Source organism: Xyrauchen texanus, chromosome 9, assembly GCF_025860055.1.
Source record: "Xyrauchen texanus isolate HMW12.3.18 chromosome 9, RBS_HiC_50CHRs, whole genome shotgun sequence".
Classification (NCBI taxonomy): Eukaryota; Metazoa; Chordata; class Actinopteri; order Cypriniformes; family Catostomidae; genus Xyrauchen; species Xyrauchen texanus.
The window spans coordinates 29,168,514-29,183,673 of record NC_068284.1 but is presented as its reverse complement, the minus strand read 5'-3'; the positions used below and the strand labels follow the sequence as shown (position 1 = coordinate 29,183,673).

General features: G+C 36.6%; 1 protein-coding gene across 1 annotated transcript; it reads right to left on the bottom strand.

The window, feature by feature from the left end:
- Positions 1–1,391: 1,391 nt before the first annotated feature.
- On the bottom strand, positions 1,392–6,387 carry LOC127649462 (transmembrane protein 236-like). Its single transcript, XM_052134555.1, has 4 exons — positions 6,079–6,387; positions 5,513–5,585; positions 3,007–3,130; positions 1,392–2,900 (listed from the first exon to the last, which is right to left on the bottom strand). Exons 1-4 carry the CDS (start codon positions 6,324–6,326, stop codon positions 2,290–2,292), a joined length of 1,056 nt encoding a protein of 351 aa, XP_051990515.1. The 5' UTR covers positions 6,327–6,387; the 3' UTR covers positions 1,392–2,289.
- Between the last annotated feature and the right edge of the window lie 8,773 nt (positions 6,388–15,160).

Here is a 15,160-nt window from a genome sequence, read left to right as displayed (position 1 = left end):
CTTTATCATTTGCCTTTATCTGTCCACTCTCCTTCCTCCTCTTTATCTCCTCACTGTCCTTGCTTTCTCCTCTACCCCCTTTGTCCCCTGCAGAGAGAGCTCATGTAATTTCATTTGAAGCATCTGTGCACATGCTGTCAAATTTAAATGAATGAAAATTAAGCCTTATTTCACAATCTGCAGGAGGCACACTGAGGAAAACAATTCAGCTATGCTCAGAGATGAATTTTTAATGTCTCCTCTCAAGGAAGAAAATTACACCTTGTTGGTTAAATGAGAATAATGCAGAACATATGCGTGAACTAAGCATTCCTACAAACCAAGTCTTCTACTTTAGTACTTATCAATCTAGATCTCCAAAAATAGTCTCATGTAGTAAGCTAGGTTGAGGATTCATAAAATGTATTTGATTTCATCACAAATAAGCAACATCCTCGTGATATAATTTGATGTGATTGATTATTTGCTCCTGTTCTATATTGTTAGCAAAAGTAACTCATCACAGGAACAAAGACTGAGCATTTTTGGAATGGGGGTTGCCATATTAGGGTTGCCAACTTTTCAGTACATGAATACAGGATGCTTGAGGTGGGTGGGCTGGAAGTTCTTGAAAAATGCCTCTTCAGCATATTGCTGCTTGAATAAAGGACACTATATCTTCGATACGGGACGTTTTGCTGTCAGACCAGAGGGGTGCCCCCTTGAGTGTTTCACTACTTAAATACGGGATAACAGGTGTCTTAATTTCACCCAAAATCATACAGGACATCATAGCTAATACAGGACAGTAGGCAACCCTAATTAGACATCAAGTGGTGACCCAATACGGTAAAATGTTTTATGAACAAAAGAAAACAGAAATTACATTGACATTAATTCTTGCATAAGCCCCAACAATATGCAGTATAATTCTGTATTTAATGTGGTGCGGATCGTAATTTATTTGACCTTGCATAGTTTTGTTCATAGTTTTTGAGGTTGAGTGCATGACACATAACTGGTCCTTTTGGTTTGCCTATTTTTCTAGTTTCTACTAAGAGTCAAGATTAATTTGTGGCCAGTGCTGGGTAGATTACTTCTAAATTGTAATCTGACACTGATTAAAAATGACATGATTAAAATTGCAATCAGTAATGTAATTTCTTGAATTATATTTTTTGGGTAATCTAATTCGATTACTTTTGGATAATTCTTTTTTGTATTTGTCACATGCATTTGAGTAGGATAATCTACACCATTTTTACATAATATTGCTTAAATGCATTTAAGAAAACTTAGTGCACAGAGAGTAAAACTAAAAATAATCAAAACAATTATCATATTTTTATTACAAATCCATGCAGATTTATATGATTAGTTGCATTTTATATTTTGCAATTAGCATAGTTTTTTCCCCCCTGGATCTGTTTAAGGAGTGAATGTAGGACTAAATCAGTATATCAGATAACTGTATCTGAATGAGCTCTGTCACACCACACACTGACTGTCAAAGCCCCCTGAGGTTATTAATCCACAACATGGCAAAGAGTGTCTGGCAACAGCAGTCTCACAAGAACAAATTGTAAGTGTGCCCATGTATTATGGACAGCTGAAAAAAAAATATATGAGGAATATGAGGTTTCATTTATGAGATGCAAGAGGATTTTTCAAAAGCTTCTATTTGTAGTATGATATGGGTATAGAATCAAAGTATTAATGGTCAAGCATTTTACGAAAAAAGCAATCAGTTTTTCATGAGACAGGTCAGAAGAATTAGCATTATTAGTCAATATAAGCCTTGTATGTGCTGCTCTCACATACTGGAATAAAATCCAACAATAAATATTTTAATAATTACAAGTGCATATGCAATAAGCTGATATCTGATGTTCAAAATAAAATCTTATATTCCAAAAATTTGTTGTGAACATGGCATGATGAATTTATGTTAAATGATTTCAGTGACTATTGTTTTTCAATCAGTGGGAATGTATGAAACATACAGTATACAGTATATAATACATATAAGTCAGAATTTATATGTATAAGAATATATAAAAAAGAAGCCTTAAAACATGCAATAAAGTCATAATACAGTATGAGTACAAACAGCATTTACCAATATATTTTTTCAATAAATACTTACAGAATGACAGAACCTTAACCTGGAGACAATAACAAACAGATACATCTGTAAAATATAAATCAACTAATACACATATTCATTCTGGTAGTAAAACATATTTACAGATTAAAATACAGGACATTATCAAAATTATACCCCTGAAAACATTTTTATCCACAATGTCCTCAGAACATGCTTCCTCTGTTTAGCAGCTTTAGTTTAGTCATAAAAATGAAGTACACAAATGATACAGTCATAAGAAAGTTCTTTAGTATGTACAGCAGGGGAGTAATGTAACCGAAATTCACTACCAGGCAAATGCGCACAACAAGAAATGGCAAATCTTGGGACAAAACACTTAATGATGCCAGCAACGGACTGTCGGGGGTTATCACCACACTCAGAATGGACATATAAGACAGTATGTATATGGGGAAGACCCACCCTGAGTAATAGATGGAAACAGTCCCGGTCACCCTCACCATTTCCACAGTGTCAAACCAGAACATGAAGCTGGCCACAAGTAGGTCATGGCGAGGGTCTCGTATCCAGACAAAGTGAAGAGGACCAGAGTGAGAGTGGGAGGAATAAAGATAGGCTGTGCTGCTGATCCGAGAAGTGCTGCGCAATTCTGCATCTCCCCAGTGACTCGATAGTGACCCTTTCCTGACCGGTGACCTCAGAGATGTGTCACTGTCCCTTCCATTAGCCTGAAGCTGTGCAGACACTGATGTCACCTGATCCAAGTGAGTCAGCACTGGGCCCGACATGTCAAAGTCTGACTCTAATCCATTTGCTTTCAAAGAAACAGGATAAAAATAGGACATCACTTCAGATGGACAGAAAGATAGATACTTCATCTTTAATTAATTTCTCTGGTCAAAATGTCTGTCAGCTCTTACCCTGTCCTGTCAGACGAAGAGGGCGAATTCTCTCCACTATGTCCAAACAAATGAGGGAAAATAAGACCAGTGAGACAGGGAGCTCAGTGAAGCAGTCATAATAAACCCCAGCATCAACCTGAACCTACACAACCATAAATAGATCAGAAGGTTTCTAAAAGAACAGAATCATTAGCAAAAAAAAAAAAAAAAAAACTTTTAACATCCTCAAGAGAAAACAGAGGTGAAAGTCTGAAAACAAAAGCAGTTAAGTCAATGTAACACTCCGTTGGTAGTTCTGTTTATAGGCAGGCTAAGAACCTATTGTCGGAGTTATCTAATTCTAGATTCGATGAGGAGGTTGGTTATGTACTAATCATATGGTCAAAAGACTCATAGATTCCACTCCAAAGGAAGTACAGAACAATGGATCAGAGTTTAAATGTAGTTCTTATTCAAATTATTTTTCTTATTTCCTTATTCAAAAATTCAATATTCAGTTCAGTTCACACAGCATTAGTACCATTGACGTTCACAAATCAGCCACAACTTTTGAGATCTCATGAAACAAAAACAAAAGGGAAAATCTTTCAAAGAAAAATTAGTTACCCTTGAGTGCACTCAAATATTTTAACTGTCCAACCACCCCTTCAATACTTAGAGTCCATATCAACAAACTCAATGGAACCGTTGCAGCGCTGTTAGTTGAGGCAGTGGACCGGGGAACCAGGAACCAGGGCGAACAGAGAGGAATCCAGCTGTGGGGTAACATCCACTGCTATTGTACATAGCCAGACTGGTTTTTTAAGCCACTGTAATCCACGAGATAACTTTGTTTTTCAACAGGTGTCATCTAATTTTCAATGTAGTTCAACCTCGAGGATATACTTCATTTTCTAAATCAATTTCAATCTTAATATTTACTTCTGCTCTGCTCCCATTTTTCCAGGGTTTATTTAGACAAGGCGAATGCAAAAAAACAGCCGAAGAAGAACGTTTCATTGTGCACTGCCGCCTAGTGGCGAACTAGATATTGCACTTTACTCTAGTTTTAAGTGTTTGCATTAAAGGTAATTTCAGGACTTTGTTGGGGCAAAATTGACAGGATTACATCAACACTTTTGGACAAATCACAACAAATGCATTTCATGTGTCCTTCTATTAAAAAAAAAGTTTCCCCCCAATTTTTGACAAATGAATTTCCTTGACACTTCTTTAGAAGCCTTTTATTTTGTCACACATTATACATTTGCATATATACAGTGAAATTCTTTTTTCACATATCCCAGCTAAGCTGGGGTCAGAGCCATGATACAACACCCCTGGAGCAGATGGGGTCAAGGGCCTTACTCAAGGGCCCAACAGTGACATCTTGGCAGTGTTGGGGCTTGAACTCCCACCTTCTGGTCAGTAACCCAGAGACTTAAGCGCTGAGCCACCACTGCCTAGTTCTACAGTAAGTTACTTCCAGACCTGTACTGGATAAAGATGTATAGAAATCATCTGGATTCAGACCAATTAATTTATGAATCATTCAGTCTCAAGTACTCAAACCAAACATCACCATGGCTCATGAGCATGTTATTTTCACAAAATCTACACAAGAGCAATACCTAGCTGATGAAATATTTTAGAGCAGAGTATAACTAGAATACATTTTTCATCAATAGATTAATCAATATAGATTAATATACATACATTTCCATGACATTTTAAGACTTTATTTATTTCCATGACTTTTCCAGACATGAAAAACAATTCCAGCTATTTAAAGGCTTTCCCTGACTGTTGAAACCCTGTCAGTTGCAAACAGACTCAAAAGGAAGGTTCATATCATTCCTTAAAAACACATGTGCCAACCCTTATGAGAGGTTCTCAAGGTATTTGCTGTCATCAACAGTTGTTACCGAGCTATGAAAGTAGTAATGCATTTGCAGTTAATGTATATCTAAACCCCTCAGTGTTTTAACCTGAGATTTAAGTTGGCTGCAATACAGAACCACTGACATTCCACAGACTATAATACACAATCTATTTGGTTAATAGGAAATCTCCTGTTCTAGAGTGAGTTACTGAGTAGCTCAGAGTAGTTTCTGTTCTTTCATGATTACTCCTCAGTTTTTATTATTGGCAGAAATACCATAATGTCTCACTTGCATGTACATATTTGGCTCCCAACCATTTTCAGTATAAAGTTTTTTAAAACATTGTAGGTATATATATAGGTACTGTACGCTCTTATAAATAAAGGTTTAATTAGGACAAAAAATGTCACAGTCTGATGCAATAGGAGAACATTATGTTCTACAAATAACCTCTTAAGGAAAACTATACTGATGCTTTGAAAAGCCTGGATCAAATATGCTGACCTGAAGAACCTATAATGACATTAACAACTTTTAATTCTAATTTGCTGAACTTTGCTAAAAGTGTAAATGATTGGGTAATATGGAATCCATTTCTCAACAAACACAAATTCATAGAAGTTCAAATCAAGTTTACAAATGTGACTGAGCAATGTATTTACCTTTGAGCTGGCTATGATGATAGCAAAGCATGGTAAGGTGCTGAGCATCACATGTGCAAGAGTAACAGGTCTCCTAGAAAGGGAATAAGATTTTGGTATTTTCATTGTGAAGGTTACACCCTAACCAAATTTGCATCAATCAAATTACATCGAAAATACTATTTTTTTCTTAATCCATAAATTGTTGTTTTCCAATAAAAAATGTTAAAACGTCCTTCGTAGATAAATTTAATTGAAAAGCAAATTGCAGTATACAACTGAATTTACTTAGCCCATTAGTAAATGTTATGCAATCTAAACTTTTTTTTTTTTTTTGTAACTCTAATCAAACAAAATTGAATGAGGTTTATGATTTAAACAAGAAATAATTATATATTCTCTGAAAACATGTATTAACTTGCTAAGAATTGAATCTTTAATAAATATACAGTATTTTGTTTTAACCATGTTTAGACTTTTTTTTTTTACTAGAAAACAAGACAAAAACACCAAGTAAGAACATTTTTTGCAGTGTATTTTGTAGCTGGGTTTATATAAAATTGGCAGCATGGAAAATAGATACTCACCAGTTGGTTACTTCTGAGAATCTGCGTGTCTTGAGTGTGAAGTACTTCAAAGGCACCCAAACAAACAGGGTAACAGACGCCACATAGGCCACAGAGGCAGCCACCACTAGCCAGTAGGCTGTTGCACTAGACTTTAAAGACCAAATGAGAGAAGCAAAGCGCTCCATAACTACAAACACAGGAATGCAGAGACACGCGAACTGCAGAACCTCATAAAGGATGAGTTTGATAGTCTTTCCTGAGGGCATCTTGACGATTTGATTCTTCAATAAATCCCCCTATGAGTGAGCTGTCACAAAGCACATCCACTGCATCTCTCACACTTCTGAAGGCTCTGGACTCTGTACACTGGCACTGCTTACACTGCATTCTTACTATTGCCACAGTAATGAAGCAGTCACACTTGTTTTTTATGGAGTTATGGGAAAAAAGAATGTATAGCAAACCTAAACATTACAATCATAATGAAATACACTATAAATCCCCCACAACATACACATTTCATAAATCATGTTCTCAGAACAAAACTGGAATGACGCAAGTGTAGATAAAATTGTGAATTTAGTTTAGGCTTTTAGTATTCACTGCACAAAATCCTATTCTATTTTTACCTGTATCTTTGACCTTAAAATGAATGAGATACATTTACTATCTGACCTTAAAATGAACAGTACAAAATGCCTAGTCTTACACTGTTGTAAAAAGTGCTTAAAAAAATATATATATATATATATATTTTATTTTATTTTTTCCAACTAATTTCAAAATTTCTATAATTGTTTTTAATGTTTTAATCTTTATTTTTGGAATAAGTAATCCTACTAAGTGTATTTTGTCTTACTAGCAGAATGGCACATTAAAGGAGTAGTTCGCCATATAATTTATTTTCATGTTGTTCCAGTTGCACAAATCATTCAGTATGGACTACTTTAACAATTATTTTGGGTAATTTTTTAACTTGAAAGCGAGTTGCTGTCAACTGCCATTGTTTTGACAAGATGTACCGGTATATTCATTAAACGTTTCCTTTTGTGTTTTGCATTAGAAGTAAGTTTGGAACGACTTTATGGTGAGTAAATTATAAAGGAATTTTCATTTTGGGATGACTATTCCTTTAAGCATAAAGATATTGTTAAACTGTTGTTGTTAGCAGTGTAAAATAATTTATTTTGCACTAATTGCAAGGTAAGTCCCCTGGAATAAACTGAGGTGGGGGGGGGGGGGTTCCAGGAATATAAAATGACAAATATAAAGGACAAAATAATAGTGATGTCATTATTATACTGCACACATGAGTACAACTACCAGTAATATTGCATATTTTGTCCCACTGAAATGCCCACTCAACAGTGAAGCATTGATTTTGTGTTAGAATGCAGATGTAAATACTGAAATTAACCCTGTATGCTTTGAATGTTTTTTTTTAAAGATTTCCTGTTTCAATGGCATACCCAAAATTAAAGGCTTATAACTAGACACAAACAAACAAAAAAACAAAATAAAACAAGGATATAATTGTAAAGAAAACTTTACAACTTTTTTTTAATGATAAAGATAATGATGCATTCTGAGACTCTCAGAATTTTTTTTAGCCCGAATATTTGTTTTTTCCTTATTTCTCTAAATTATTATATATCTCTGGGCAGTTGCAGCACAAGGGAAGGGTTAGCATGTGCTTCAGCCTCCCCAAGAATGACCATAGCACCAGAGGCGGCGGCAGCCGATTTTGCCGGGGCTTCAGCCCCGAATGTTTTGAGTGTAGTCCCGAATTAATTTTGAAAAGTTGACTGACAAATATGAAACCGGACAAAAGCCTATGTAAACCCCCGAAATCATAAGTTGCCTTATTTCATTGTGTTTTGGCTTTGCACATACTGCATACAGCCTGTAAAAATAGACATAGGCATAATCTAGCCTATAGAATAAGTTTCTTTGCTGTCGGTAGCCTATGGGTGACTCCGTTTCTTCCTCTCTGTTGAATATGCAGCAGGTAGAGGAGGAGCGTTGACATCAACTAACGTTACTTAGTGGCGAGTTAACAGCAGTTAGCAGGAAAGACAGCAAAAATGAAGCAAATGAGGCTTTGGGGAATTTTCCGAAATAAGTCAGTGGGTAAGAATTCACATTTGTTTTTGTCCTTAAAGTCTAAAGATCATCATCTGGCTGGCTTTCACCCACAGTAGGCTAAACGTCAAGACGTCCACTACCGACTTATATTACATGTTGTATCCTCTAGCCTTGTGGTTAGCGCATCCGCCTCTCACGCTGGAGACCGCTGTTTGAGTCCAATTCGAAGCATGCTTTTCTTGTTTATCAGGTGTTGTTTTCTCTAAGGATAACCAATAAGCATTAGCACATAATGTATGTGTGACTTGTTTTGTGATATTAGTTTGTAGTAAATATACACTTTGATTTGATTAAATGGTTTTGTAGAGGGTAGCAAAGATGTGCCAGAATCAGGCATGGAAACTGGTAACAATTAATCAGTCACTTTACTTTAGAGAAAGTTAAAAGTGAAACATTGTTTATAATGAAAGGATTTTGACAGATGAACATGGAGAATTATATACAGTTCGATGCCATAGTGTGTCAATGAACTTTGACTAAAGTCATTCATATATTGCTTTAACTTAGGATCTTATACATCATTTTGACTATTTATGTCAAAAAATATAATTTTTTTTACCTCACTTTACTCACCATAATATAACTCTTTTGTGATGACTTTATGTTAATGTACGTGAAAATTCAAGAATCATGATAGATCTAAGGGCAATCCCACTGATCTGCTCTTTCCAATACATTTTCTTCAATGGTATTGGTCCACAATTTGACATATGTAGCACTTGATGAATTAGTTGTTTGAAGCTGATTTGCAATAAGTTATGTGCTGTATCTGTTCTTTTGCATCACAGATGATTCAGGGAGGAGAGAGGATGTTGAGGATAGTACTAGAGTGGAAGATTTAGAAACTGTAGAAACAGGCCCAGCCAGAGCAAAACTCAAAGAATACCCTCTCACCAGCTTTGGACTACAGGGAAGTGGTTGCTAGTGTGAAAATAAAATGGTCTGGGCCCCAGATGTCCTTCAATGCTGGAAACGCCTCTGCATAGCACCCCCGTAGCTCCCCCATCAAATGTTTGTAACAGCCAGCAGATTATCATCTGTATTCAGATTTTATGAATAAAATTTTTTCCCTGACAATATTTTAGCAATTTTCTTTCTTCATACGTTGACTGTTGGGAGCGAGAGCTTGGTTGTGTGCTCCAATTAGAATAGAAGTGGCCCATCTCTGCTAAATTACCTTATTCATCCCGCCCCTTTTTTCACTCTACTCTTCCGAATATTGTCATGTAACTTCCTGTTTGTATTGAAGCTACTTAGAAGAGTCGATCAAAATGGATAACATGTGGCAGAACAGAAAGTATTTTTCACCAAAAGTTGAATATTGAGTGTAAGTTTATAAAATTATGCTTTATGTTACCCTGGAATTAGTTTAAATAAATGATTACCACAGCTAAATTTTTTTGAGGATTAAATGTGATTAAAATGGTTAAAATGGTTTAAAATGGTTGTTGACGTGTGTGTCCACAAATCTTCAACATGTGTTACACTCAACAATCCTATTGGAGTGAACTTTGTGTGGAGTTTACTATGATAAATATGGCTGTTTTTAGGGGAAGTCACTGAGGATTCTGCGACATGTAGGTGTCAGCTTACGGCTTTCCCTGCTCATACGGTGACGACGATATTTTGAATAAAAACCTGCAAGTGCATCCTTCTTTTGACAGCGATGAAAATGTTTTTTATTAAGTTCACCACCTGTGTGTTTAGCTTTTGAACAACTCAAGGTAAAGCCATTTTCCCTACCAAACAGGTATCAAAAATATCATTGCACATTGGAGTATGGTGTACATCAATGCACTGCAGTATTACCATCTGATACCATCACAATACCATGGTTCTGCCACAGCACAGCAGCCTTTTTTTTAAGCAGATTTTGTGAAACTTGAACTAGTGCTGGATGTGCTGTGTGAATAAGACTAATATAAATGTTTTGTATCCTGTGGTTACATTAATTGCTACACAAGATATATACTTGTGAAAAGGTAAAAATGCTGCACCTAAAGTCACCAGAATTAAATGCTGTAGTGCCGTTTTTTGCAAAGAGTTTCTCCCAGGGGAGCATGTCCCCAGACCCCCAATAAGGATACAATGTTTTGTTGTACCGGTGCTTCAGGCAGTACTGTAAAAAGCTGAAAACACCCCTGAAAGTGTGCAGCTTAGAGATTTCCATCCTGTTGTCACCACATGCAAACTGCTATTAATAAAATCTCTTGGCCATGCTGGATTTTGCACATATTTAGTGACCAAAGCTCAGCTCCCCTAGTAAATGATTCAGCACATCTTTAGCACCAGCAATCAAAACTCGCTGGTGCTGCCCCTGTCTCTGGGTGTAAATAAGGTAGCTCTGAAAAACTACTTTTGTTTTGTTCCAATTATGTAAAATGTATGAGAAACAACTTGTGTTGTTATGAAAAAAGCGATCAAAAGTCATAAAATAACATATATATATATATCATAGTGTCCAAAAGCCAATCCAAAAAAACAAAACGTAAAAATTGTACATAAAAACAAATTACACATGCAAACACAACAATGACTAAAGGTATATACCATTAAGACATGATTTTAGTAATGAGATGCAGAATGAGTGCCTTTTGACTCGAGTTTGAGTCTGCATCATTGACTCAATGAGTCTGCATCGAGTCTGTCATTTACATGGCACCATTTCCTGGTGGCCATATGTAACATTGTGCTTCGTACCTTGTGTGTGGGATCCTTTGAAAGATAATCACCTCCTCTAAATAAATGTTCTGTTTATTTTTCTGTTTAAGTTATAAGCGATAAAGCAGCATACAAGAAACACCAACATAACAGTCAAAGAAATATACGCTGCTATTACTCGCTATATTTTTATCTGTGAGTAAAACAAATAGGCTGGTTGTATTCTACTCTTTGAGAGCTTTCCAACAAAATATGACAAATGGCTATCTGATCAGTTTGAGGTTTTTACTGATTGCAATAATAAGTACAGTGCATATATATCAATTATCAAAATGGAACACTTCTGATTTGTCTACAACTTTTAAAGCACTTTTTCAGTTTTGGTCATAATGCCTGCATGCATTGGATTGTAGAGCTTCTAATCTTTCAAATGATACATATTCAAGAAAGTAGTTGTTAATATTTTGACGATTATATTTTTTTCCACTGGTGGGCTCATCCTAGCTTAAAGGGCTAAGGTTTCTAGGTATAAGTGGTATAAGCGTCCACTAAGATCCCCCATTCACCAGGGGGCCCTGCAAAGCAGAGCCGTTGATTTTTATTTTATTTTTGGAATATAGTTATTTTTTGTTATTTATATAAATGTATTATTAATTTGTATAGTTATTTTTGTTAATTTATATGTAAAACATTTTTTGTCAATTTATTAAAAAACTTCCATGGTATCCATAGATTAAACTGTGGTATTTGCAACAAGATCATGGTAACCACAGGTAAATGTAAAACAACACATGGCTCCTACTATGGCTAGATATACATTAACATTGTTCACTGAATCAGTTTGAACCTCTCAACTGTGCAGATATCTGATATAGCTCTGAAGATGAAGTGTTCCAGTTACAAACTGGATGTTTTGTCTCCGCATCTTTTTAAAGATGTTTTTATAACAATTGGTTCCAGAGTGACAGCAATTATAACCGTTAATTAGATCCATCAGTTCACAACAATTCTAGACCAATCTCAAAATTTTAGGGTCCATACTGTTCTTCGTGCACATGTGCCACTGGCATACATTTTTCAGAGATATGGCATGTCTTATCATTGCTATGCTGATGACACTCAATTTTATTTTCCAGCATGCTTATGGACAAAAAAATCATCAGTACAGAATGCCCTAAATTTCTTTGCTGATATTAAGTGCTGACTGGCAGACAATTTCTTACAGTTAAATTAGAGCAAACCTGAAGTTCTGATTCTCAGCCCCTCCAAGTCCTCTTTATCTGGACCTGGTCGACCAGCTAGGTCTGCTGTCGTTAAATGTGCAAGATCATGTAAGGAGCCTTGGAGGGATCTTGGACTCATCACTACTTTCAAATAGACAGAGCAGTGCTGTCATTAAGAGCAGCTTTTTCCATTTGATATCAATTGCAAAAATAAAACACTTTCTCTCTAAATCAGATTTAGAAAATGTGATTCACTCGCTAATATCGTCAAAGTTAGATTAATGCAAATCTTTACATACCAGACTGCCTCTAACTGCCATGTCCCATTTAGAGTTGGTCCAGAATGTGGCCGCTAGTTTCCTTACAGGCTCTAGAAACTTTGACCACATTACAACAGTATTAGTATCCCTACACTGGCTCCCCATAAAATGGAGGATAGAATTTAAAATTCTGCTCTACAAAGCTTTATCTGGTCTTGCTACTCAATATCTGTGAACTGCTTGTCCCTTACTCTCCTACAAGAGCACATAAGGTCAGCTGATCAACTTCTGCTAAAAGTTACTTGCTGTCGCTACAAAATGAAGGGCGATTGTGCATTTGCTACTGTAGGCCCCAATATCAGGAACAAGCTTCTGCTTCATTTCAGGACAGCTCCAATGCTCTGCCTTTTTTCTGATTTAAAAACACATTGCTATTAGCTTTTGCATAAATTGTAATAATGGATATAGATTTTAGGCTCAGATGTTTATAAGTATTTATATAAGGGTAGGGGGGAGACCGGGGATGAAAGTAACACCTTTTGTTTGAGCGTCAGTAACTCAGCGGTTGTTTGTGCTAGATCTCTCAAATTTTGATATACTACCCCCATATCTGTCTTCTACAAATATAACTCACTTGGACATCTACTATACAATCACAGATTATGTGCGTTAGTGTCAAATACAAAGAGTTCCGTTGTTACAACCCACCCCACAACTGGGGTGAGTTGTAACACTAGCTGGGGATGGATGTAACAATGACAGGTCATTTGTTAAAATAAGATCCACACTATACAATTTATAAAAGAACTTTATTGAAGAATAAAGAAGACATTGTATTAAATTAGATGAACAATTTAAAGTTACAAAAACACTTAATTTTTCAAAATTTAACTTTTTTGAAAAAATATTTCTTTGTGTGTTTGAGTGTGCGCGTGTGGACTGTATTCCTGAATGTGCATGTGTCACAGGTTCAATCACTGTCACAATTGTGGCAAATGTAGACTGCTGCCCCTGAAGTGCAGGCTTTGTGGGCCCAGAACTGACAGTTTACACACCCATATTTATTTTGGCCTTGAGATTGCAAAGTGTTCCATGCACACAATGCAGAAATTCTCATCAGCTGAGGTTTCAGAATCCTCTTTATGACTGGGCTTGTGCCTTTTGCTTGGCTTTCTTCTTTTGCCCTTTCCAGATGGCAGGGTTATTTTTTTTTTTTTTTTTTTACACTTTTTTAATGGTCCTCTTCCTTGCTTCCTCTTCAAGTGCCTGTCAGGATGTCTGATTTCATCTTTCTCTTCACACTGGCAGTCTTCCTTGGTCCTGCTTTGGGAAATGGATGGAGAAACCTTTTTGAGCAGCTTGAGTTGAGAAGTCCAGCTGAGTCTGAGAAAAGGCTTGACCTGCCTGGTCAACTGGAAAAGAGGCTTGGGCTGGCTAAGCTGAGGTGGAGGCTTGGGCTGGCTAAGCTGAGGTGGAGGCTTGGGCTGGCTAAGCTGAGGTGGAGGCTTGGGCTGCCTAAACTGAGGTGGAGGCTTGGGCTGCCTAAACTGAGGTGGAGGCTTGGGCTGCCTAAACTGAGGTGGAGGCTTGGGCTGCCTAAACTGAGGTGGAGGCTTGGGCTGGCTAAACTAATGTGGACGCTTGGGCTGGCTAAGCTGAGGTGGAGGCTTGGGCTGGCTAAACTGAGGTGGAGACCAGGGAGGCAGGTGGTTCAGGGTGATCTGTGACCTGTGATGGCGCATAGTCACACTCCTCAAAAATGTCTGGATTGAAAGGCCAAATGCCTGTACATCTAAAACCAGCTTGTACGTTGTTTGGCGTAGCAGCATTGGGGAATGCAGTCTCGACATGGCTTGGGATGTCATAGGCTGTCATTGTTTTAGCAGGATTGATTCTCATCCATGCATCACTGGCTGTGTTGATCAACTCCTTGAATGGACCATAGACACTACGATCAAGGGCCAGTAGCTTATGAGAACAGTGGGGTGGGAAAGAAAGGAGCTCTATCCCATTTCATTTGCAGTAAGTGACTGCCTTCATCAAAAGGGGATAGTTGTAACATATTTTATGAACTGTTACAACAATCCCCACAACAACCAGCCATTACATAGCTAACTGTTTAGTGTATGTAGGTTTGAAGTTAGCATGAATGCAAAGCATCAAATTAAACTAGAGAAACGGCTACTCTGGGTGATGTAACTTGCAACATTGCATCTACAATAGAATGAACACTAGGCAAAAAATTATCTTGATTAAAAAAAAACTTTCATACCTGAAAATCATTTTTTTGGTTGTAAAATTCAGTGTTGGTAACAGAGACATGCCACTTCTCATGTGAGCTCGAAATGGAAATGGGAGTGTACGATATTGATGACATCACCGCAGCTATTTTCTGATTGGTCAAACTGACCGTGTTACAACTAACCCAGTGTTACAACACTCCCGGTCTCCCTATATTATGAAGATTATGTTGTGAAATGTATTTTGTAAAGCACTTTGGGTCAACTCCTGTTGTTATATATGTGCTCTATAAATAAAAGTTGAGTTCCATAAAACAAACTAGAACATTTTTCATATTTTTTTTTTAATATATAGTTTGCCATATGTAATGCAAAATACAGTATAAAATTTTTTACCTGCCATAATTATATAAATCTTTTTTTTTTTTTAAAGGTTGTGATGTGTGGATTGAAAAGCCCCCAGCTGTTACAATATGTCTGTTCATGACGCAGTTTTCTCCTGTTTCATCAGCAGTGTTACTTAAAATATCGGGGCAGTTTAATATGATTTAAACTAATTTCATTACGGACA